This window comes from Heterocephalus glaber, unplaced genomic scaffold (genome assembly GCF_053883595.1).
Source record: "Heterocephalus glaber isolate CG9 unplaced genomic scaffold, H.glaber_assembly_v1.0 deba00001428, whole genome shotgun sequence".
Classification (NCBI taxonomy): Eukaryota; Metazoa; Chordata; class Mammalia; order Rodentia; family Bathyergidae; genus Heterocephalus; species Heterocephalus glaber.
Window position 1 is genome coordinate 22,327,912 of NW_028258293.1, and position 26,291 is coordinate 22,354,202.

The window sequence follows — 26,291 nt, forward strand, 5'->3', positions numbered from 1 at the left end:
GAAAAATTTCATATTACTATGTGGTTACAGACCAAACTGACCACTCCATATTCATGTTTTGCACCATAACCACATGGCAAGAATTCAGCCAAGAAAAAGACTTGCAGATAATCATAGCCTTTTTCCTTGACAGCTATCAGATGTAGAAGTGAAGATTTGGTGTTTGCTTTCTACAAATTAAAAACAAAGAGAGAGAATGCAGATTCACAAATGCCACTCTGGACAGCTGTCTAAATGACTGTCTAGTAGCGTGATTCCCTGAGTGTTCTACCTAATTATCTTTCCTCTCCTCTCCTTTTCTAACACGCAGCAATAATAACTATGTAGTTATACTCAGAAATAAGAAAAAGAAAAATTTTAGTATATTGTAATGAATTGTTTGTAAACAGGGAAAGTCTACTTTTGCAAACAAGAGCAACATTGGTATTCAATCTCTTGTAGAAAGTGGTGACTTCTAAGAATTAAAAATCACTCCTTAGGAGTGTTTCTTGTAAGTTGAAACCATAGACACCAACCACTTTGCTAGACAGAAACACTCTGGGGGAAGCAACTAACCAATGCAGGTATAATAGGATACAAAACATTGCTCATTCAAGATTCTATTTCTTTGGTTGATTTTCCACATCTGCAAAAGATATTTTCAAAAAACTATTTTCAGAAACATCATGTGGACATGGTTGAATGCCTTAAGTTTTGGTTAATGAGTAAACTTGTTTTAAATTGGTCTGTTGCTAGTCTCCCAAGACTTTTTTTCTTTTTAGTCCCTCTAAATTTCCAGGGGAAGAATTTGACTTTCAAAATGTCTATGAAAATGAACAAGCTGATTTTAATACTAGGAATGATCTGTTTGGAACAAGGTAAATCTGCAATTCTTTCTCTCCCCAAAGGTAAGTTTCAAATGAACTCTGTAATACCTTGGTCTAAAGAAATAACTTTTGCTGACAATGGGCATCAGAAGTTCAATTCCATATTTCTTTGGTAAAATAGGAGAAATAAATATATTTTGGAGATCTAATTGTTTTCCAAGTAATTATTTTGGGCTTTGCTATGGAAATCAGTATATGAAATGAGGTGAAACATTTATGGAATGCAACTAAGCATTTTTTTCCACTTAGTTTTACCAAATGAACAGATTATTCACTTCTTTGGACACAACACAAATCCCATTTTCTTTAATGAAGCAAATTCTGGAAATCAGCATAGATTTGGAAACACTTGTTAGCTTTTGGAAAATTATCTTGCTGGAAAATATGAAATACCTTCACTGTAGTGTATTATAAATGGTCTTTTTTCCCTTGCCATAAACTGAAAACAGTTCTTGGCAGGGTTCTTCATGGTCAGACTTGTGCCAGCCCAGAGAAGCATGATGTTTTCCATCTTTGCTTCAGTGAGTTCAGGAGTAAATTTTGGGTTTAAAGTATTTATGAGTCATTCAGCAAGGCAGTTAGAAAATAAGCTTTGGATCCAGTGTCCTGCCTGTACTAGATTCAGGGTAAAAAAATTGTTATGTTCATGTTTTGCCATTATTTAGCGGTGCATTTCTTTAATTCTTAGTTTTGATATTTGTAACGTGAGGTATAACACTACTTGATTCATAGGCACAGTGTGAGGATCAAATAAGAAGTCCTATGAAAGAGCTTTGTATATTTTTAACATATTAATCTAAATAGCTAAGGATATGTTCTTGAGAAAAAGAATCTATTCATCGGTTCATCTTTTCCAAATGCCTACCTACTATATACTGGAAATCGTGCCCAACCTTAAAAATACAGAGAGGAATAATACATAGGCTCTTCCCCCACAAATAGATTATAGTTCAATGATAGATGATAACAATGCATGATGGAAGTACAGCATGACAAAATTATTAAAGGGGTAAAGAAAAAGTGCTGCACCCCACAATGGAGAGACCTTTTACCCAGTCTGAGAAAAACAAGGAAGATTTCTCAGATGAGGTGGTCAATGAGGATCAGAAGATTTCGCTAGGCAAAAATATAGTGATGATGAGGTAGGGCTTTCTCGACCCTCCTAAAAAAGCATGTGGAAAGGGAAGGCTTACAGCAAGAATATAAAATGTACCATCTCTGAATTATCTGGTGGACGTAAACAATTTTAGTTTATCTCTTAGCTGAGGAATAAAAAGAAAACCCTTTTAAGGCAAATAAGTAAGCAATATTTTCAAAGATAAAGTCTTTGCCAGAAAGAAGAATGAGTTCTTTCTTCCACTACCTTTTAAACTCCTATCCTAACAGTAGCATGTGAGTCAGGATACTGTCTTCCCTCCACTCTCCTTGAGCAACCTGCCATTTTTTACTCTTACAGAGAATTAAATCCAATAAGATTTGTAAACAACTGATTGTGTGGTAGGCATCCTAGAGCACAATCTTAGACTCATCTCCTGGGTGGAGCAGAGGAGAAGATATGCACACAATTGGATTCTAAGGCAGACTGTGGTGTCATCAACAGATAAAATGAGCATCTCTATGCATCAGGAACTGTGATAGATATTGTAAACATAAGTATTTGTAAGACTAAGTTCCTATCTTTAAGGAGCCCCCAAGTATTTGGGTTGAAAGACATAGATAAACCATGATGATAGGTGGTAAATGTCTTTTTTTTTTTGCTTAAATTCTTTTATTGGTACATTTTAGGTAGGCAATATGTTTACATTTATCATTGGGTGCTTGTACCTGTACATGATGTATTTTGGTTCTTATTTTTTCCCCAGTACCTGTGCACCCTTCACCCCCTCCACCCTTCTCTATTTACATAGACTTTGTTTCCATTTTTTTCTTTTCTCATAATTTTTCCTTTCCCTTCTTTCCTTTCCCCTTCCCCTCCCACTTCCCCTATCCCTTTGGAACTTTTCTTCCTATTTCAAGTTATCAATTATTGGTTTTAAACGTTTTAATCCTTATTTACACTTTTTTCCCCATTAAGTTTATTGGTACATTTTTGGTATAAAATACAGTTACATTCATCATTGGGATCTTGTACCATTACATGAGTCTCTTGGTTCTTATTTTTTTCCCCTTCCCTTGCCCTCCCTTCAGCCCCCTCCATGCTTCGCTATTTGCAAAGACCTTGTTTCCATTTTTTTCCTCTTCTCATATTTTTCCCTTTCCCTTTTTTCCCTTCTCCTACCCCTCCCAATTCCCCTGGTCTTTTAGACCTTTTCTTCCTGTTATACAATATCAGTTATACATTTTTTAAATTATAATATTAAGATCTAGGAGACATTACTACAGAATTTAAAAGGATATAGAAAGCATATTGCAAAAATCTTTTTTGAAATAAATTTGACAACTTCTAAGAAGTATCCTGGAAGACAGATTAATGAAACTAACTCTGGAGGAAATATAAAATTTGAATAGCACCTATTAAAGAAAGTATATTCCTAGCTTGAAAACCTACCTATATGACAACAGCAGCCTCATAAACATTTTAACTGATAAATTATATCAAACAATTAAAGCAGAAAAAAGAAGGAACACTTCTCCCCTCATTTTAGGAACTCAACATTGTGCTAATCCTAAAACTGGATAAAGGTAATAGAAGAAAAAAGTATGAACATAGATAGAAATTTGTTTAACAAAACAAACTATTGGAAGGCAGATCTGGCAGGATGTAGAAAGTGGTTTTGTTATAGGGATGGCAGTGTTGGTTCAGCATTGGAAGATCCACCCCCAAAAGTCATCATTTTAACAGAGGAAAGGAAAAAGCCATATGATCCTTTCACTAGTTGGAGAAAAAGTATTGGACTAAATTCTACAGCTGTTCATGGTAAAAGCTATCAGGAGCCTAGAAGTAGAACAGAAACTTCTCCACAGATTAAAGACATGTACTCCATACTTCTAGTGAGAATGACTTATATGAATGGAGAAGATACAATGCTTTCTCCTTAAGGTGGGGAACAAGGGCATATATGCTTACTCTTTATCTGTCCATTAAACTTTGAAACCTAGTCTCCACCAAAATAGCCTGGAAATAAAATGACACAACTAGGATAGGATTGGCATGGCAGAAGCAAAATGTTTATATGTAGATGAAATGATCATCTACAGAGAAAACACTAAGAAATCTCTAGGAGCCCCTAGAACTTGTACTTGAATTTAGCAGGATTAGAAAACACAAGGTATATGTAAAAATTCAGGTCTGTGTATACTTGCTATAAATGAAGAATTGAAAATTGAAATTTAAAAGTTATGTAGGAGTACAAAGGACCTAGAAAAGTTAAGAACAAAAACAAAAGCAAAAACAGTGTCGGAAGACGTTTAGTACCTAATTTTAAGACTTCTTCTAAAGCTACAGTAATCAAGGTAGTGTTGGTGTAAGGAAAGACATATAGATCATTTGAATAAAAGAGAGAATCTAGAAATAGAACCACACATATATGGTCCACTGAGTTTTGAAAGATTATTTAACATTAGCATTTTATAGAATATAAACTCAATTCAAGAGCCAAGGAAGAGATACTGTTTTTAGCAAATGGCACTACAACACCTGGTATCTGTATATAAAAAATTAACCTCAACCCTTTTTTTCCATACATGAAAATAACTTGAAGGGATCTATGAACCTAAATAAGAAAGCCTAAAAGTACAAAACTTTAAGAAGAAATTATAAGGGAAAATATTTATGAATTCAGGGTAGGCAAGAACTACCTAGGATACAAAAAACATGATGTATAAAAGAAAAAAATTGATAAATGAGATTCCATCAAAATTTAGAACTTTAAATGACATCGTTAAAATGAAAAGTAGTCCTTAAACAGGCCATATTTACAATACATATAACCTATGGGCAGAATATATAAAGAATTCTTAGAACTCATTAATAGACAACCCAATTAAAATGTAGACATGAGAAGATGATAAATAGCCAGTATAGCACAAGGAATGGTGTGCAATGCTAGAATCAGAAAAATACTAATCAGTACAATAATAAGATTGAATTATACACTCATTAGGGACATGAAGTTAAAAGTTTTAAAAGCCTTGTCATGACTTTTTCTTTTTGTTGGATTCTCCCCCTTTGTTTAATTCGTCATGCCCAATGGATTCATTCTGCTGGGTTTCCTGGGGTTGTGATCTTCATTGTCTTTTCCTAGGGTATTGTCTAAAATGTTCTGGAGTGTCAGTTTGGTATTCATAAAGTTCCTGAGGTGCTCTTTATCATGAAAGTATCTTATTTCTCCATCCATTTTGAAAGATAGTTTTGCAGGGTACATCAATCTGGGTTGGAGGCTGTTTTCCTTTAGGGCTTGAAATACATCACTCCAAGCTCTTCTTGCCTTGAGGGTTTACACTGAGAAGTCTGCTGTGATTCTGATGGGCTTTCCTTTGCATGTGATTTGTTTCTTTTCTCTCACTGCTTGTAGAATTTTATTCTTCTGTTGGATTTCTGGAATCCTAACTATTATATGCCTATGTGTAGATTTTTTTTTGATTAAGGCTAGCTGGAGTCCTATATGCCTCACTTATCTGTATGTCAAGTTCTTTTCCCCTCCTTGGGAAGTTTTCTGCCATCACTTCTGTGAAGAGTTTTTTTATGTCATCTGCACTCTCTCCTCTTTCTTCATTGACTCCAATCAATCTTATGTTATTCTTCTTTGCATCGTCTAGCAGCTGCTGGATTGATTTCTCATGTTCCCTTACAATTTTAAAGCAATTTTTCTTTTCCTGGTCACTAATTGCAATCTTATCTTCTATATGTGAAATTCTATCCTCACATTGGTTCATTCTGCTGCGCAGACTTTCGATGGAGTTTTTAATCTCTCAGAAATCTGTCTGTATCTGTTTTATGGATTCCATTTGTTTCCTATGTTGGGATTCCATCATGTTCCTCAGATCCTCTATTATTTTTTATCTGTGTCCTCTCTAGATTTATTAATCATGTCTTGCACCATGAGCAAAATCTTTGCTGTTATCTGAGAAATTATTTCTGATTTCATTTTTCCCAGATCTTCTTTTGTTGCCAGTTCAGAGAGTCCAAGTGGTTGAGTATCAGAGTGTTCCATCTCGTTTCCCTTTGGGGTTGCTGTAGGTGATCCAGAAGTCTGGTTTTGAGGCTTGTTTAAGTGTCTTCTCATTTCTGTGGGAGGGGGTGCTTCTGGCACCCACAGAGCTCACCTTCTTGGCCCTAGGAGCCTGGGATGGCAGCGGGTGAGCTTCCTTCTGGGTGCTGGGACCAGCTGAGCTTCACTGCCCTAGGAGCCTGGGGTGGAGGCAGGGAGCTTCCTTCCAGTTGCTGTGACTGGCTGAGCTTCTCTGCCCTAGGACCCTTGGATGGAGGCGGGGAGCTTCCTTCCGGGTTCTGGGACCAGCCTCCTTATTTACACTTTCAGTTTCTCACACTAGAGAAACTATTTGGTATTTACATGCCTGTCCTATTTATTTCACTTAAGAATAGGGCCTCAATATGCATCCATTTAGCTATAAATAACTCTAGTTTCTCATTCTTTATGGCTGAGCAATACTCCATTTTATAAAAAAAAAACACCCCACATCTTCTTTATCCAGTTTCCAGTTGATGGGGATGGGCTGTTTCCAAGCTTTAGCTATCACAAACTGTGCTGCAATAAACATGGGTGCACATATATCGCTGTGGTATGATTCTTTTACTTCTTTGGGGAAGATCCCCAGCAGGGGACTAGCTGGGTCAAATGGGACCTTTAGCCCTAGTTTTTGAGGTATCTCCATACTGATTTCCACAATGGTTGCACCAGTCTGCACTCCCACCAACAATGGAGAAGTGTTCTTTTCTCCTCAAACCCCCACCAGCATTTGTTATTGGTTGATTTCTTGATAGCAGCCATTCTTTCTGGAGTGCCGTGTTATCTCAGTGTTGTTTTCATATGCATCTCTCAAATGACCAGTGATGTTGAACATTTTTTCATATGCTTATTTCCTGCTTTTAATTCTTTGTCTGAGAAATGTCTGTTCATTTCAGATGCCCATTTTTGAATTGGGTCTTTGAATTGGGGAGGTCTGATTTTTTCAGTTCTTTATATATTCTAGCTAGTAGTCCTTTGTCTGAGGTACAGCTGCTAAAATTTTTTTACAACATTGTAGGTTGTCTCTTAGCTCTTTTGGTGGTTTCTCTTGCAGTGCAGAAGCTTTTTAATAAGATGAGATCCCATCTTTTGATTCTTTGTGCTAGTTTCTGTGCTACTCAGTTTTGTTCATAAAGTCTTTTCCTATGCCAATGTCTTCAAGAGTTCTACCTAACTTATCTTCCATCAAGTTTAGTGTTTCTGTTTTAATATTTAGATCTTTAATCCACTTTGATCTTTGTTTAGTGTATGGTGATAGGTATAGGTCTAGCTTTAATCTTTGGCAGGTTGAAATCCAGATTTTCCAACACCATTTATTAATTAGGCTACCTTTCCTCCAATGAGGGTGGTTGGCTCCTTTGTCAAAGATGAGATGGCTGAGTATGTCTGGAGTTGTTTCTACATCTTCTAATCTATTCCACTGAATCTTGGGTCTGTTTCTTTGCTGGTATCATGCTGTTTTTATCACAGTAGCTTTGTAGTATAATTTAAAATTGAGGATTGTGATACCCCCCAGGCATATCTCTGTTGCCTAGAATTGTTTTAGCTATTCTAGGTCTCTTCTGGTTCCAAATGAATTTTTGGATTATTTTCTCTAGTTCTGTGAAGTATATTGTTGGAATTTCAATTGGCATTCCATTAAATCTATATAGTAGTTTTGAAAGTATGCCCATTTTCACTATATTGGTTCTTCCTACTCAGGAACAAGGGATATCTTTCCATTTTCTTATATCCTCCTCGATCTCCTTTCTCAGAGAGATCGTTTTCAGTGTAGAGGTCTTTTGCTTCCTTTGTTAGATTGATTCCTAGATATTTCATTTTTTTGGATGCTATTGTAAAAGGAATTGTCTCCCCAATTTCTCTCCCAGTGAGTCTGTTATTTGTGTATAAGAAAGCTACTGTTTTTTGAGTGTTGACCTTGAATCCAGCTACTCTACTGAATCTGTCAATTAAGTCTAGAAGTCTTTTGGCAGAGTTCTTTGGGTCTTCTATGTAAAGTATCATATCGTCAGCAAATAATGACAGTTTAACGTCTTCCTTTCCTATCTTTATTCCTTTTATTTCTTTCTATTGTCTAATTGCTGTGGCTAATGTTTCCAGAACTGTATTGAACAGGAGTGGTGATAGTGGGCATCCTTGTCTTGTTCCTGATTTTTGAGTGAAAATTTTCAGTTTTTAACCATTTAGTATGATGTTGGCTGTTGGTTTTTCATAGATAGCCTTAATCAGGTTGAGATAAAGACCTTCTAGTCCAAATTTCTGTAGGGTTTTTATCATGAATCCATGCTGCAAATGTCTTTTCTGCATCTATTGAGATCATATGGTTTTTGTCCTTGACTCTGTTAATATAGTGTATTCAATTTTTTAATTTACAGATGTTGAACCATCCTTGCATCCCTGGGATAAATATGACCTGGTCAGGATGTATGATCTTCTTGATGACCCTCTGTATTCTGTTTGCCAGTATCTTGTTGAGGATTTTTGCATCTATGTTCATTAGGGAGATTGGCCTGTAGTTCTCTTTTAGGGTTGGGTCTTTTCCTGGTTTTGGAATTAAAATACTTGCTTCCAGGAATGAATTTGGAAGCCTTGTTTCCCATTCAATTTCCTTGATGAGTTTAAAGAGTAATGGTGATAGTTTTTCTTCAAATGTCTCATGGAGTTCAGCAGTGAAGCCATCAGGACCTAGGCTTTTCTTTGTTGGTAAATTTTTTATTACATTTTCAATTTCACTCATTGTATTAGGGGTGTTTAGAATTTCTATATCTTCTTCATTTAACTTTGGCAATTCATATGTATTTAGGAATCTGTCCATTTCTTCTGTGTTTTCCATTTTATTAGAGTACACCTTCTCAAAGTAGGTATTGATGATCCTCTGGATTTCTGCTGCGTCTGTGGATTTCTATTGTGACTTCACCTTTTTTGTTCTTAATTGCATGGATTTGAGCCTTTTCTTTCCTTTTTTGATAAGGTTGGTTAAAAGTTTATTGATTTTATTTATTCTTTCAAAAAAACAACTCTTTGATTCATTGATTTTTTTTGTATCATTCTCTTAGTCTCCATTGCATTGATTTCTTCTCTGATATTTATAATTTCCTCTCTTGTATGAGCTTTGTGTTTGTCATGCTCTTCTTTTTCTAGGAGCTTGACGTTCTGCATTAGGTTATTTTAGTTCTCTCTTTTTTCCTCTTATGGGCATTCACTGTTATGAATTTCCCATGTAGAACTGCTTTCATTGTGTCCCATAGATTCCTGTATGTTATACTGGCATTATCATTTACTTGTAGAAACTGTCTAATTTCTTCTTTAATTTCTTTAATTTCTTCTATGACCCATTGATTGTTCAGGAGGTGTGATTCAATTTCTATGTTTTTGTGGGGTTTTTGCAGTTTCTTATGCTATTGATCTCCAATTTTATTGCACTATAGTCTGATAATATACAGGAGGTAACTTCAATTCTTTTGCATTTACTTAGACATGTCCTATGAGCTAGCATGTGGTCTATTTTGGAGAATGACCCATGTGCAGCTGAAAAGAATGTGTATGCTGATTTTGTGGAGTGGAACACTCTGTAAACAGTGATAAATGTCTTAAGAGAGAGCACAGAGTGCTATAGGGAGACTTTCAGGGAACAGAATGCCCAGAATCAAAATGGAATCAAAATGGGTCAGCATTTCTGATAAACCAGTGGAGATTTACCACCCTGTCCCTTAACCTTCACTTCAGAAAAGTGATCTCTTCCACATGTCAAAAAATGTAGTCATCTCTTGTACCTCACTTCATAGCAAATCCCAACAATTAACTTAAAATTACTTTGTGATCTTTCTACATTCTCTATGCCCTGCACTTCTTTCTTGCTCAGAAGAGCTTTCTGGATTCCTCAGTTCAACAGGTTATCAAATCATTCAATGTTTTTCTTTTTTCCAGATCCCAACTGTGGACAGAATGTGGCTAAATCACAGCCTTGGAATTACTTAAGCATTTTCAGTCGCATTGTTGGGGGAAACCAAGTGGAAAAGGGTTCTTATCCCTGGCAGGTGAGCCTCAGGAATATTCTCTGGTGGGTGGGCTATGAGATGTCTTGAAATTGGATCACAAGGAATTTTGTGCTATGCATCAGTGCTCCGTCTGCATACCTCTTCACCAAAAATCTCATGAGTATTACAAAGATTTGAGTCCCTCATGATATGCATTAATTGAATTCCACAAAGTTTGTTCAGAATAGTAACATGTATTGTTGATAAAAAATGCCACCCCAAACTTTCAGCTCATAATCAAAACTTCTACTTCAGGAAGCTAAAAACTTAAAAATTTTACTATTAAAAATAATTTTTGATTCAGTAACTATATTTAGAAATATAGTTATGTTTTGTAGTTAAAGAAAATCAGAGAATTCATATCCACAGATCCACTTTGTGTTAGGGTGTAAATCTTTCACTTTATGTAGGACCCCTCAGAATAGTCAAGAGTACTGCCTCCTCAGTACCCAATGTTCTGAAATTTTTTCTTCAATTTAATCTCCTGGTCGTACCATGTCATGACTTTGTGCCTTTGTGTTTCTGCCCTAAGCCCAAGGTGTTTGCATTTATTGTCTTTGAAAGTCTCCCAATTGTCTTTATCCTGGGAGCCATGTTGTAATCCAGCTTCTTAACTTTGCAAATAAAGCAATGCTTTATTTTTAGTTCTCTTGAGATGGTCTTTAACTTTTAAGTCAAAGAATAAATATTAATGATTGGTTGAGTTCTGTTTAGTGGGTTGGCTGAAGAGTTAAGTCATTGTGATTGATTGTCTGGTTAATTACTTGATGGAGCCCTTGATTGATCAGTTGGTTACTCTTTCAAGTAGTTTACCAGTCAGGTCAGAAGTCTGTATTCAGATCATAGTAAGGGTGACTCATTGACTTTTATTACTTTCTTTGTGTTCTATTCTTAGCCTCTCTCTATTACTGCTTTTTTTGAGGGGGTGAGTCTTTTATTGTTGTTTTTTGTTTTATAGTGTTAGGAATCAGGCCAAGGGCCCCAGAAATTCTAAGCATGTATTCTGCCACTGAGCTACATACATTTTTTCTTTCTCGTTAAATAATTTTTGGTCAAAAAGTAGACTAATCTAATAAATATCTTTTTTGTAATTCCAAAACTGTGAAGATATTCATTGAACATATTTACTTGTACACTGTAAGTCATTTTAGAATCAAATAAAATATCATGGGAAGGATGAACCAAAGATAGAAAGTATGCTGAAGAGGAAGAATAAAGAATAAGCTTGAAGAAGTTATAAGACTCAAATTGTTCATTAAACTATGAGAAAATGGTAGGTCCAAACTATTTCTCTAAGAAGCTTGGGCTATTGGATATGTTTTAAAAGGCTCCCCATCTTGCCTTTTCCCCAAACCTCTTCAGCTGGTCTCTGCTATACATTTTACTCCTTTTAAAAAATTCATAGATACTCTTGATATTGTTAGAGCCATAGATATGGGTCCACATGTTATAAAAATAGTATAAAATAGCAATATTTCTAACTGCCAACTCTACTGAAATGATTATGACCAATTATCTCAAATTAACTACCCCTCATCCAGGCCAGGGCTGGGAAAGCTCAGTCCTTTCTGAGCTGTATTGCACAGGTTTTACCCCTTTGCAGTCCATGAGTCATGAGACTATTTTTCAGGATTAAGCTCAGTCACCAGCTTTTGGAGACTTCTAGGACATTAACTGGCACCCATTTGAGGTCTTTGTAATTCAGGTATCTCTGAAAAAAAGGAAGAAGCACATCTGTGGAGGAACCATCATCTCTCCACAGTGGGTGATCACAGCTGCTCACTGTGTCTCGAACAGGTAGGGAAGACCCAGCTCATCAGTGAGAATCATATCATCCCTTCTCCTTTGGAGGCAGCAACAATAATTCTGTTACAACATGCAGGAGCGCCTCATCGCACGACATAAATGGGATTTGGCAAGATTGTTATATTGCACACAACATAGTAGAGAACATATATTCTTTGCAGAAATATTATATTTTGTTTACTTAAAATGCTGAAGTTAATAAAGAATAATATCCAAGTGAGAGAAAAGATGGGTTTTTGAAAAATTTCTCTAGTTTTTATAAATTTCAGAGAAAACTTATCTAATTCATTATACTTCTTAGGTATATAAAAGAAAATCAAGGGAAGCTAGTAAAATGTAAAGTAGACTCTCATGTCTTCCTTCCTATTATTCTGACTTCTGTGAGCCTCAACCTAGCAACTTGATCCTTTGTGCTAGTAAGCACCAAAGATACTAAAATGACTAAGACACAATCCCTGCCCCCAGACAGTCGATAACTGAAAAGAAAAAGTAGCTTGGTGTGGTGGCCCCCTTGTAGTCCCAGCTCCTTAGGAGAATGAAACATGAGGATTGCTTGAGTCCAGGAGTTTGGAGCCAGTCTGGGAAATGTAACAAGACCCCATCTCATAAACAAACAAAGAGTTAATTGATAATGTCACTGAATATGGCAGGTGGTAGACCTGAGAGTTGCTATTAATAGATTAGCTACTTAACATAGCCAAGATTCATGGAAGTATACCAAGAGAAAATAATAGCCAATTCCAATTTCAGGTAAAAGAATCACTTCTGAAAATGGAGAATCTCTAACGATGGCAGCCTCAAAGCTCTTAATCCAACTCAGTGCATCCTACTGAGCTCCTTTCAGATGACATTGTCCTGAGGATATGGGGTCTTTCCCATGTCCTGAGAAATTTCTAAATTACAAACTAAAAAAGGAAAGGAGAAGATTTCAACATTCCATTATAGTAATCAGTCTTAAATCCCTGTGTACATGTGCTCTCTGGGACTCAGAGTTATGGTGCTGTGTTTCATAATACAGATCTTACATGAGATCTTTGACACTGAAGCTGCATACTTACTAGGAATCACAAATCATTTCCAAAGGCTCTCACTGGTGTTGAAACTGTATAAACCTCCTACAACCGCTGATTGAATAAACTCCCCTATGGCTTTTAAAGCCCTGAGTTACAATGTGTATGCATCTCTAAGTAATAGAAATAACAATGCAAAATGTTAAATGTATTGTATCATTGGCTCCATATGAAGCCACCATAGGAGTCCTCCACTGGAACCAGGAATTTCTGCATTTTTTTCTAATAGTGTTGAAATCATTCTCATTTTCTCAACTCAGCAGTCTTAAACCTCACATTATCCATCCATGTAATTTTAAATTGGCAAATTTGTTGACCATTTACAACTATACTCAGAAGTTCATTGAAATCCTCCATTTTTCTGCTTCTTCTTTATAGAAACATTGCATCAACATTGAATGTCACTGCCGGAGAACATGACTTGAGCCAGACAGAGCCAGGAGAGCAAATCCTAACCATCAAAACCATCATCATACACCCACAATTCTCCACCAAAAAACCAATGGAGTATGACATTGCCCTTTTGAAGATGGCTGGAACCTTCCAACTTGGTACCCATTTGAAGTGCACCCCGAATTACTAACGCTATATTCCCTGTAAACTCTGGCCCATTGTACATCCTCTACAGTCCATGTTGTGTAGCATGTGACCAGTTTTGTGTTATGTGCTTTGAGATAGTGATTTGGACTGGTAGGTCCCCTATCCTGAGGCTTTGTTTGCTTGTGGTTCTGGATAAGTGGAATCAGGAGAGGGTCTTTGTCTGATAAGTGACCCCAGGAGATGCCAGGCAGATATATCACAATTCTTACAAGGTTTTGGGGCACAGCCAGATCCCAACTGGTGAGTCATTTATGGCAGCCTCTCCTCCATGAATGAGACAAGCCCTGCCTTGGTCTTTTTCCTTCAGGCCAGTTTGTGAGGCCTATGTGTCTTCCAGAGCCAGGGGAACAATTTGAGGCTGGATTTATTTGTACTACTACAGGCTGGGGCCGCTTGACTGAAGGTAAGAAACCCTGTGCTCTTCCTCTTAATCAGAGATCAGAATTTACTGGTGGTTAATCAGAAAATAGAATATTTAATTTATTTCGTAAAAAAACACTGTGCAAATATTTTGAAAGGGAGACTGTAATGTTGTACTTAGAAATTTAGGTCTTTCCAAAAGACATAAACCTGAAGTCAGTTGATGACAATGAATATGTCATCTTCAGCTCAGAAGTGCCTTGCTGGGGCTCCTGTCCCTGTGTTCCAGATGGCATCTTTCCACAAGTCTTGCAGGAAGTGAACCTGCCTATTTTGACTGAGAAGGAGTGTGCAGCAGCTCTACTAACCATAAAGAAGCCTTTCAGTGGGAAGACCTTTCTCTGCACAGGCTCCCCAGAGGGAGGGAGAGATGCATGTCAAGTGAGTGGGAACTGCAGGTCTGCCCTCAGTTTTGTTGACAAGTGATAAAACTGGAATATGGGAAGGAGGGTCAAGATTAGTCAAAATAAGGGGATAGGTTAGACATTCTGTTTTGAGCAGGGAGTGTGAATTCAGAGGAGGTTCAAATAACAGAGCTAATGCCAAGAATAAGCCGAGGGCTCTAACATTTCTAAAGGATTGCTGGATCTTTCCTATTTCGAGATTTCCAATTTGTGGATGTTGGGATCTTTACTTTTCCTCCACTCTTCCTGTTAACTGAGACCTAAACCAAGTCTCATCACTGGGCAGGACTTCTGTGAGTCTGTAGCATGAGTCAAGAGAGGGAAGAAAGTCCGCTGTTTTGATGAAAACCTAGAATGGTGGAGACTAAGCGGGAATCAGTAGGCTCCAATGATATTCAAGGATCATGTGGGTATTGTGCTTGGCCGTTCTCTCAAGGCCTTTAGTCTCAATTAGTAGAAGTGAGAAAATGTCATTGATCCTCATCTGGTATTCTTGAGGGGAAAAGTGAGCTCTCTGCAGCATAGACACCGACAATGATGGTAACAGAGGCTTTTTCCCCCTGCAGGGAGACTCAGGAGGTTCACTCATGTGCCGGAATAAAAAAGGAGCCTGGACTCTGGCTGGTGTGACTTCCTGGGGTTTAGGCTGTGGTCGAGGCTGGAGAAACAATGGGCAGAAAAAAGAGCAAGGATCTCCTGGGATCTTCACAGATATTAGTAAAGTGCTTCCCTGGATCCACGAGCACATCCAAACTGGTAATGAAGCCATCATGTGAGGTTAAGAAGCTGCTGTTCTGCTAGGGCAGAGAGCACCAGGCAAGTCAGGACCACAGGGCATAGCCTTCCACTTCTGTCCCCAGGGTAGTACATAAGGATGTAAAATTTACTGTCCAAAACAATAGCAAAATATGAAATGTGGTGCAGTGCACAAATATTCAATGAAAAATAAATCCATCTGTTGTAGATTTTGTCAATCACCTGATAATATTTTTATTTTTGGTTTATTTTTACTTCTTAACCATCTTAGGAAGATTCAGCAAGATGTAGCACATAACAATCAACCAGGGGCAATTTTGCCACCTAGGTAACAACATTGGGAAACATTTTTGGTTGTCACTACTTGGCATCAGGTGGGTAGGGGCCATGGATGCTGCTAGACAAAGTGCAACTCACAGGACAGACCCATCTTACACCAAATGTTAATAAGGCAGAGGTTGGGAATTCTTGGCATAGAAGCAGACATAGTTAGTTTGAAAGGGCCAGGGTCTGCACAAAACCTTCTACTAAACTAGTCAGGGAATAAATTTCAGTCTCTTCAAACCCAACTAATTGTTTTTTTAACCAGTGCCTTCCAGTCTCAAAAGGGCTTTCATCCTTTCCGAATGAGGTTAATTCAAATTAATTCAGTAGGAACTTGGATTTGTTTTCAAGAGTGTGGCCCAATGGTAGGTATCTAAGCCATCAGTTCAAGTTGCAGCTGTTCCGAAATTCTCTTGAGGTTTTAGGCAAATTATTTCTGTATCTAGCCTCTAATCTTGTGTGGCATAACCTCTCCTCGCTCTCTGTAACTGCCAAGTTTAGCACAACTCTTTCTTAATCAGGTCACTCAATAAAGTGAGTAAAATAATCTCTGTAACACATCAGGGCCCCTTTCCAATTTTGTTCATTTACCCTTCTTGTTCTTTCTACATGTTAGATTTTTATTATTGTATTTTTGAGCGAAAGAGATGTTCGCTTCTTAACATATCATTCAGAATACCACAAGCTTTGGATCGCCTTTCTTTTTCTTTCCCAGGGCATCAGAGGAAGAGCTCCAGAGGTAAGTATTGCTTGCAGTCTGCTCCACCTGCAATATGAATTAACATTTCCAAACATTGGCCCCTTTACAATCAAGGCTTCCTTTCCAAATTTCCATGCTGACTAGGTACAAAAGTACCAGGTCCACCCACAGCCATTCCCTGCCTATCTGGGCTGTTCCACACCCAGGATGAGCCCTGGATTCTCTTCCATTCCCCTTCTTGTAAATCTAGAGCCCCATCTAATTCAGCAAATTATTCGTTTTCCAAACCCTAGCTTTGAATCAGAGACTCCAGGGAAGTTGTTCCTGCTGATACATGGGACTCATCTGTGTTACACTCACAATGAATTTACTCTGTGATTTTTGGCAAGCTCTTTCTTATCTTGGGTCTCAGTGATCTCATCCATAAAGAAAAGAAGTCGGACCAGATGGTCTCCAATGTGTATTTAGCTCAAATCTGAAATGGTTCCTTGAGTCTGTTGAACTGCTAACACAAAGTAAATATAGTAACATAGTATCCCAAGAGTTTAGAATAAGAAGAAGCTGCATCTAGATGGAAACAAACAAATAAATAAATAAAGGGAGACTTTGAAACATAGATTTTTTTTTTAAGTTGAACCTTGTCAAATGAATAAGATATTGTCAAGCAGAAATAAGGTATGGTAAAGAAAAGATTCCAGCTATAGAAATCATCCCTATCAGAAGATGGATATTAAAGGTTAGACACAGAAAGATGTAGGGTGTCATAGAGACAAGTAAATCAGTCAACATAAATTAAGTGTAGGATGTGAAATAAAGGTCTACGAGGAAAAAGAAAATGGCTAAGATAATTTGAAATCAAATTATGGAAACTTCAAACATCAGTCAAAAAGTTTATAATTTATTGAGTAATAAGAAGTTATTTAATTAGATGCATATATTAGCCCTATAATTTAATGATATAAGAACAGCATGTAGGAGATGGATTAATGGGAGACTAATTCAAGGAGGATTGATAAAATTATGTATTAGTGCAAGAGACAAAAATAAAGGTTCAAGCAAAGACAATGGCAAGAAAATGAAAAGGAGGAAATAAAAAGGAGAAAAATTATAACTTTATAGTCAATTTTAGAAATAGTAGTAAAAAAGAGGAAAGACTTAAACTTGATTCTTTGATAATATCAAAAATTTGAGCATCAGAGCCTCAGGAAAGGACACATGGAAGCAAGAACATAGAAGTGGATGTAATTTTGCTGACCCTGAGGAATTACACTTGAAGCAGGTTGAGTTAGAGGAGAGATAATTGGGAAACTACTGTACAATCAGTCTCAAGTTTGGAGAAGTAGAGATAATAGTTGAAACCAAAGGTACAAATGATACTGGTCAGAGGGCTTAGGTAGAGAGAGGAGATGAACCAGGATAGAACCAGGGAAATAGCTGTACCTGTAGAATGAAGTTATGAGATCTGAGAAAGAAGAATGAAGGAGAAAAGAATATCACAGAATCTCAAGATGAAGCAAGCTATAAAAAGAACATAAAAGAATAATGCACCATAAACAGCAGCAGAGAAAGAGTTTATGAAGAATGGAAGCAGCTGTCAAGAAGAAGCAGGAGGCTCTAGGGTCCTCAGCTTCTGGAACAGGTGCCACTGTGGCTGACTGTTACTGTCAGCCTTGATTCTGTGGTTTTCCTTCCAGCCTCATGTGCTGAGCAAGATGGAGTAGTCAGCCAGTCTGAGGGGGAGCTGCATTTCCCAGAAATCGTCCACCTGTACTATGACAGCAAGCAGTGAGTAGCCCCCTCTGCCATCCTCCCTCAGACTCCCACCTCCAATCTGGCTGTGCCCATTAACTGGACTGTGACAGTCACTTTGTCTAGAAGTAACACCCTGTCTGTGTGTCTGCCTGCAGAGTGTGTGTCTGGACCCTGTTGGTTCCAGAGGAAATGCACATGTTGCTCAATTTTTTCCGCTTGGATGTGGAGGCATGCTGCCACAGTTATCTGGCAATGTATTCTTTAGAAGACAGACTCATTGGTGAGTGGATTTTCACATTGTCAAATGGAAAGCAGTGCTAAGTGGGTTTACAGGTTACAGTGTGTTGAGCACTGAGTCAACTGCAAATGCCATACTTCTCATCTCCAATTTTGAGACTCAGACTGGGAGTGAGGAGGAACTGAATCTGAGTTTGTTGATAGCTGCAAGGCCATGGAGAATTTTACTTTCTGCATTCTGCTTCCCATCAAACCAGTCTTTCTAGACCTAAATCCCATTAGGAGTAAAATCTAAATATATTGCAGGGTTCCTTAGGGCCCACAGGCAGAACCTAGGCTGAAAATGACCTTGCTTCATCAAGCTAAGAAGATACCAATAAATAACCAAGAGGAAGAAACAAAGCTTACTTACATGAGAAACAGAAGTGGAGTAGCATTTCTGTGGTTCTCAACTAGAGGTGATTTCGCCCCCATCCCAGACATTTGGCAATATCTTAGAAACACTTTCGGATGTCACAACAGGAGACATTTTTGGTACTGGGGATTGAAATGGGGAGCTTGCACCTGTGAGGCAGGCGGCGGAACCACTGAGCTAAATCCCCAGCCCCACAAGACAGTATATTAATTAATGGTAGAGGTCAGGACGCTACAGAAATCCTATTAAAAGCACAGGACACCCAATAGTGCCAAGGTTGAACCACCCTGGGTTAGACAAATCTCCAATTTCATGGCCAGTTCAGTTCTCAAGTCACTTAATGGGTGCTGTTTTGTAGAATTTGAACAGTGAATCTTCTTTCTTGTGTTGCAGGAAAACTCTGTGGAGAAAGCCTTGCTTCATCCATTCTTGTGGGCTCCAATTCTATAAGGCTGAAGTTCTTCTCTGATGCCACAGATTATGCCACTGGGTTTAATCTCACCTATAAAGCTCTTAGGCCCAAATACCTGCCTGGTAACACCATTTACTTTTACCACATACTATCCAGGCCCTCTATAGAAGTTCTGGCCCCATAGGATCAGGTGGAGTCCATTGCAGAGAGGACTGTGCATCGTCAAATGGAAAGCACTTGAGCAGTGTGCAGTCTCTCCTTCCATAACTCATATTTATCACTTACCCATGTGAACCAAGAGAGTCTGAAGAGCTCTGGAAAAATCAGTGCACCAGCCTCTTCCTTCCTGATGGCTCTTTCTAAAGTTTCCATCTACATCATTTGTGGGGGACAGGAGGGAGAACACTGGGAATTGCTCTTTCTTTGGTGGTGCCATTCTTTCTTTTCTTTTAGGCTTTTGTGTGTGTGTGTGTGTGTGTGTGTGTGTCAGATTCTGGCTGCAGTTCCTTAACTGTACTTTTCGAAGAACCCATCATCCAAAGTCTTCATTATCCTGAACACTACAGTGACATGATTAACTGTAACTGGATTTTTCAAGCCCCAACACATCACATAATCAAGGTAATGGCTTTGGTTAGCTTTACTTAGCTATGGTTCTGTATATCCATGGAATAGCTAACATAAGAACAATATTGGCAACGGGTTTTATCTGATTTATTTGCAGGTATATTTTTAGCACTCAGTCCATGGTGCACAATAAATCAAACTCTCAAGAACTACTTGAATAATGAACTGATCAGCCAAGTTTGACCTGCAACTACCCACTATGACCACTAGATGGCACATGCACACTGTTTCCTTTTAAGCAGAAAACAAAACAAAACAAATCAAAACAAAAATGAAAACATTGCCTTAACCTTTGTACCTCACGACTTTGATCAGTCTCCAGTCCCTTCTAGTAATAAGCATTTCTTCCTTATAAATTCAGCTGCTAAAAAAACCAAATAAGTAATGGCTAACAAAAGTCAATGACAATTGAGCCAAATCGTTAACCTTTTCAAGCAGAGAAGACAAAGCAAAGAGGAAGAGTAGAAAAACAGGTGAGCATGGCTGGTTGAAGACAGCTATAAGGTATTATTTAAGAGCGCTATAAGGTATTACTGGAAGGTGACGCTGAGACCAAAGTATGGAGACCTTAGAATGACAGGTACAGAGTTTATTCCACCTTCGATTAGTAGTGTTACTGCTCATGTTTGTTTCTTTGCCCATTGAACATTAGTGGACTCTTAAGAGAGACATTATGAGGTAGTTCAAGGTAAGACTGCTGTCAGGATGACACTGGAGATAGACATTTACTTCTAAGTCTCCTATAATCATTGAAAAGCAAGGGAGTATGTGATGGAGAGAAAGAAGCATAGAAAACGGGGGGGGGGGGTGAAGGAAAAAGGACAGAGACAACCTCACAGTTCTAATATAGTCACACATTACTTCATGACAGGGATATGTTCTGAGAAATAGGTAATCGATCATTAGGCTATTCAACATTGTGTGGGGCCAGGGATTTAGTTCAGTGGCACTGTGCCTGCCTTGCAAGCACAAGGTCCCAAGTTTGATCCCTGGTACTGGAAAAAATAAAATAAAATTCAACATTGTGTGAACATCACAGATTGAATGCACACAAACACAGCTACCACCTCACTAGTTGATGTAATTATATAGTACTGTTGTATAAGTGGTCTGTTTTTTACCAAAACATCGTTATGAGGCACATGATTGTACCTGAAGTGAAAAGGGAGCTGGAGTACAGGAGCAAAACTACTGGTAAAGTCTTACTGTATTGTAGAATAGAACCTTTAATTTAAAACACAACACAAAACAAACAAACAGAAAGATATGGCCAACAGTTTGGGTTTACCATGTGAAGTTAGAGATTAAAGAGAATGAGAGTTGAAGGTTAATTATTCAGCCCCCACCCCTCAAAAATGGTAGAATAATTGGATTGGACAATGGAACAGCTGAGAGCACTTGGGCTTGTGGCATCTGAAACATCAAGTAAAGCTGGAAGTTAGGAGCAGAAAAAGATCATAAGGGTTTTACAGATGAGTGGGGGGAAAAGGACCCTCTTTCCTAAAATTTCTGGAACCCAGAATCAAGGCAAATTTTTCAACACAATTAAGGGAAGATTTGTTGATAATAAAAGGGAAGCATTAGATATGAGAGCTGGAGGGAGGGTAACTCAGTGAGAGTGCTTGCCTAGCACGCTTGCTCGAGGCCCTGAGTTTGATCCCCAGCACTGTCCACAAAGGGAGAGGGAGAGGGGAATGGGGTGATGAGAGAGGGTTGAAGGGAGGGAGCAAAGGGGTGAGTGAGGGAAAGGACAGAGGGTGGGGGGAAGGAGAGAGAGAGAGAGGGAGGGAGAAAGTTTGTAGGAGGAAGAAAGTAAGAAGATATTTCCTGAAAACACTAGAGATAGAAATGATTTTAAAACATCAATGAACAGGTAAGTGTTGATGCTGTGCATCACTGAAATGATGTTCTCACACCCTGCCCATTATAACATCATCCTGCAGGACTCATCCAACACAATAATTTGGAAATTGCTGCTACAAATTATAACAATATGGATATAATTTGACTTTGAATATCAGGAATGAGGTGTGGAACTTAAGATATTTAGAGAAGCAGCTGTATGCTCACGCAATCAGCTGTGTGTTTAAACTAGCATAACCTAAAACCTAGTTGTTTCTGAAGATAACAGCCTCCAAAGAGTGGCTCTGCAGTCTTTTAGGGATGCTAGGGAGCTCAAATATTTGCACCTTTTCCCACCCCTACATCCAGCCTCTATGTGGCAGTTTTGATATTTCAGGGTGTTTGCGAGACTATGACATAATATTTTTTATTAAATTATTTAACCCTACTCACTAATATTGCACTAAGTTTCTCATTTAAGGTCTTACTCAAGTTGAGCAATCCACATTTCTCTGCTTAATTAAAACCTCTTCATTCATTCCTATTGTTTAGTCCAGATATAACTTCAGATCTTCTTAGCTGTCATTTCAGAGTCTGGAAATAGAAGAAAGTGGAGACTGCACTCCTGACTATGTGGCGGTGCACAGAGATGTAGAAAGGAAGAGGGAAATAGGTTTGTCTCCTCCCAAATTTCAGCTTCCTCCAGTTTGAACGTGGGCCCAATCTGGAGATGCAAATAAAAAAGATATAGCTCATTTTTCCTTCATTCCCCTGCACCAACTCCATCCCTCCCTACAGTCTCACTATCATTCCTTCTTCTTCATGAGGAGCATGAAGAGAGGAGTGGGGGTGATTCAAAGAACCATTTGAACAGAAAATATGAAAGGCCCACAAGGGGTCAGAGGGGGAAGTACACTGAAATGGAACCACTCACTCAGTGGCATTTCAGTGGAAACGTTTGGCAAATGAAACCGAAGTGGAACCTTGATGGGGCTAAATATATATTTTTAAAAAGCAAACTGCCCTTCTACTTTGAAAACAAATTGTGACATTCATCAGAAAAGCTTACTTCTCAACAGTTACCTAAAGGGTACATTTGTTTTCCTTCTATTCAATGCCACATCTATTTGCTGGGCCCTTGGTAATGTCGGCCTGGGCGGGGCTTCACCCAGCTCGATTCTGTGGCTTCGCTGTGCCCACACCTGTGCTGAGCTCCTCTGGTGTCATGCTCGTCAACTTCCAGTCAGATGAAAACGGGACCTCCGGAGGCTTCCAGGCTACTGTCTCCTTCATTCCTGCAACAGGTAAGGAGACAGGCACAAACTCTTCAGCTCCCGATTCTAATCCTCCCAATAAAGGCCAACAAAAGGCAGCAGTTAGAGCCCAAAATAGATGCAGTCAATGTGCATTATTTGAAGTAATTATATCCTATAATCCTAAACAAGGGGGTACTGAACCACTGCTCCTAGAAACTATACAGGGTTAGGTTTCTGCAAACCTAATACAGGTGCATTTTGATCAACAAATCGATACATAACCTTGCTTTATGTGTTGAAAAAGATCTAATTTGGTGTACAGTGTTGATTCCTTAACATTAAATTCACTGTAAACAGCAGTTTAACTCCTGTTCTAACCAACCTAATCTACCGCGTAAGCTTTATTTACATATTTCTAGCTAAGTACATTGTGACCTTCTTACACTTTGAAACACTAGATGGCATCTCAGCACTATACTTGGGAGCTGTGTTATACAGCCAGATAGCCAACAGAAAACAAAAAACAAACACAAAAGGGGCCCTAATAGACCACAAAATGGACATTAATTTACAGTTGTTTTTAGTACAAAGCTGAAAATGAGACATAACACTGGTTTCCGTGTTCCATCTTGGCAGGGAATATTCAAATGTTTCATGAATGCACCATGAGTATTGTTTTGGGAGTCACAAATAAATCTTAGTGAGTAAGTGAATCCACATATTTGGAGTCCCCAAAGAATGAAGCAACTTACATGTTTTGACCTTGGCCTATCTTTAACTTGGCCATCTGAAACTCACCGATTTCAACTTTACAATGGGAATACCTCATGCCTAATAAAAACAGAGTAAAGGTTAAATCAGATAAGTACACTTGCACAAGTAAGTGAGTAACATGTAACAAAGGAACAGAACACAAAATATCCTCACCTGTTCCCAGGCACTGAACAGTTGCACTACTCAGCTTTCTTCCGAGTCTTCACACCCATGATCTGCTTCCAAAGTGGTTATTGTTGGACATTAAGCAACTGGTGATAGGAAAGCTAAGTTATAGTTAAAATACTCTACTTCTCAGTTAAGATACTCTAGGGTCCTGCTTCCTGAGATGCTCTGGAATTCTAACAATATCTCTATAAATCATTCTCTGATTTTCCCAACCCCGGTCTTCTTTGTGTGTGTGATTGAGTGATTATATTATGTTTCAACCCAGATTTAAATATCTCCATATCAGAGGATGAATCGATCTTTGTGGAGGCATGGGCTGTGCAACCTGGAGAAATGAACCCTTCTGGTAAGTTGCTTGGGGGAATGTGAACCAAGTGATATACACAGAGTATGTGATACGGGGCTCAGTCAGAGGAGCAGGTGGGATAGGTTAAGCACCTTCCCCCAAAATGTTTTGAAATCTTTCAATGTTACCTTATTTGGAGATAGGATCTTTAGAAAGGTAATCAAGTTAAAATGAGGTCATTTGTGTAGGCCCTAATCCAAGATGACTGGGGTCTTTATGAAAAAGAGAAATGTGAAGATGAAGGCAGAGGTGGGGTGACACATCATCTACGGGCCAGGGAACACCAACAACTGCAAGTGAGCCACCAGGACTAGGGGAGAAGCATGGAACAGATTCTCCATCTCAGCTCTCACACAGAACCAACCTGCTGGCATCTTGATCAGGACCTGAATCCTCCAGAACTGTGAAACAATAAATTTCTGTTGTTTCAAGCCACTCTGTTTGTGGTGCTTTGTTACAGTAGCTCTAGCAAATGAATACACCAGAATCGGGTTATACAACATATAAGGACTAACCAAGCAAGTACACCTAGAGGGCAGGCAATCAAAAAGGGAAAATCACAGGAGAACTGGCTTCCATAGTCATGGGCTGAAAGTGTTCTCCATGGGCACAATTCCTTCTCTCTTTTAAGGAACTTCAGCCCTGCTTTTTTTTTTAGATCAATTTTATTGGTACATTTTATTAGTACATTTTAGGTATACAATTCATTTACATTTATCATTGGGTGTTTGTACCTGTACATGATATATCTTGGTTCTTATTTTTTCCTCCATTACCTGTGTGCCCTTCACCCCCTCCGCCCTTACCTGGTTACATAGATTTCATTTCTATTTTTTTTCTTTCTTTTTTTTTTTGTATTAAATTCTTTTATTGATACATTGTAGGTATACAACACAATTACATTTCTCATTGGGAATTGTACCTTTATATAATGCATCTTGGTTCTTACTTTTTCCCCATTCCTAGCCCTCCCTTCACACCCTCCACCCTTCCCTGTTTACAAAGACTTTGTTTCCATTTTTTCCATTTCTCAGCATTTTTTCTTTTCCCTTCTTTCCTTTCCCCTGCCCCTCCCACTACCCCTACCCCTTTGGACCTTTTCTTCCTATTTTACATTATCAATTATTCATTCCAATCATTGGTACATTTTAGGTATACAATATAATGACATTCATCATTGGAAATTTGCACCTTTACATAGTCTCTCTTGGTTCTTATTTTTCACCCTTGCCCAGCCCTCCCTTCAACCCCTCTAGTCCTCCCTATTTACAAAGATTTTGTTCCTATTTTTACATTTTCTCATGTTAATCCATCCTTTCCCCTAGTCCTCCCACTTCCTTCCCCTTTGCCCCGTTTCTTCCTATTTCACATTACCTATTATACATTTAGTCCTTATTACACTTTCAGTTTCTCACACCAGAGAAACTATTCAGTACTTACACATGTGTGTCCTATTTATTTCACTTAAGAGTATTGCCTCAATGTGCATCCACTTAGCTATAAATGTCTCTAATTTCTCATTTTTTCTGGCTGAGTAGTACTCTATTTTATAAAAAAACCCCACATTTTCTTGATCCAGTTTCCAGATGATGGGCATTTGGGCTGTTTCCAAGTTTTAGCTATTACAAACTGTGCTGCTATGAACATGGGTGCACATATATCACTGTGGTATGATTCTTTTAATTCTTGGGGGAAGATCCCCAGTAGTGGAATATCGGAGTCAAATGGGACTTCCAGTCCTAGTTCTTTGAGGTATCACCATACTGATTTCCACAGTGGTTGCACCAGTCTACACTCCCACCAGCAGTGGATCAGGGTTCCTCTTTCCCCACAGCCCCGTCAGCATTTGTTATTGGTTGATTTCATGATAGCAGCCATTCTTTCTGGAGTGAAGTGGAATCTCAGTGTTGTTTTCATTTGCATCTCTCGAATGACCAGTGATGTTGAACATTTTTTCATGTATTTATTTGCTATTTCTACTTCTTTGTCTGAGAAATGTCTGTTCATTTCAGGTGCCCATTTTCAGATTGGGTCTTTAAATTTGGGAGGTCTGATCTTTTTAAGTTCTTTATAGATTCAAGATAGTAGACCTTTGTCTGAGGAAGAGCAGGTGAAGATTTTTTTCCCACATTGTGGGTTGTCTGTTCACACTGCTGGTGGTTTCTCTTGCTGTGCAGAAGCTTTTTAATAAGAAGAGATCCCATTTGTTGATTGTTTGTGCTAGTTCATGGGCCACTGAGATTTTGTTCATAAAATCTTTTCCTACACCGATGTCTTCAAGGGTTCTACC

The 26,291-nt window shown here is 38.4% G+C and overlaps 1 protein-coding gene across 1 annotated transcript; it reads left to right on the forward strand.

Moving 5' to 3' along the window:
• Positions 1 to 664: 664 nt before the first annotated feature.
• Ovch2 (ovochymase 2) lies at positions 665 to 24,670 on the forward strand. The gene is made up of 16 exons (XM_087211796.1): positions 665 to 887; positions 9,983 to 10,092; positions 11,798 to 11,889; positions 13,347 to 13,519; positions 13,876 to 13,971; positions 14,218 to 14,369; positions 14,959 to 15,148; positions 16,188 to 16,211; positions 17,867 to 17,957; positions 18,080 to 18,204; positions 18,970 to 19,110; positions 19,479 to 19,609; positions 22,037 to 22,130; positions 22,630 to 22,761; positions 23,921 to 24,001; positions 24,190 to 24,670. The coding sequence occupies exons 1-16, from the start codon at positions 674 to 676 to the stop codon at positions 24,204 to 24,206; spliced, it is 1,863 nt and encodes a 620-aa protein (XP_087067922.1). The 5' UTR covers positions 665 to 673; the 3' UTR covers positions 24,207 to 24,670.
• Positions 24,671 to 26,291: the final 1,621 nt, after the last annotated feature.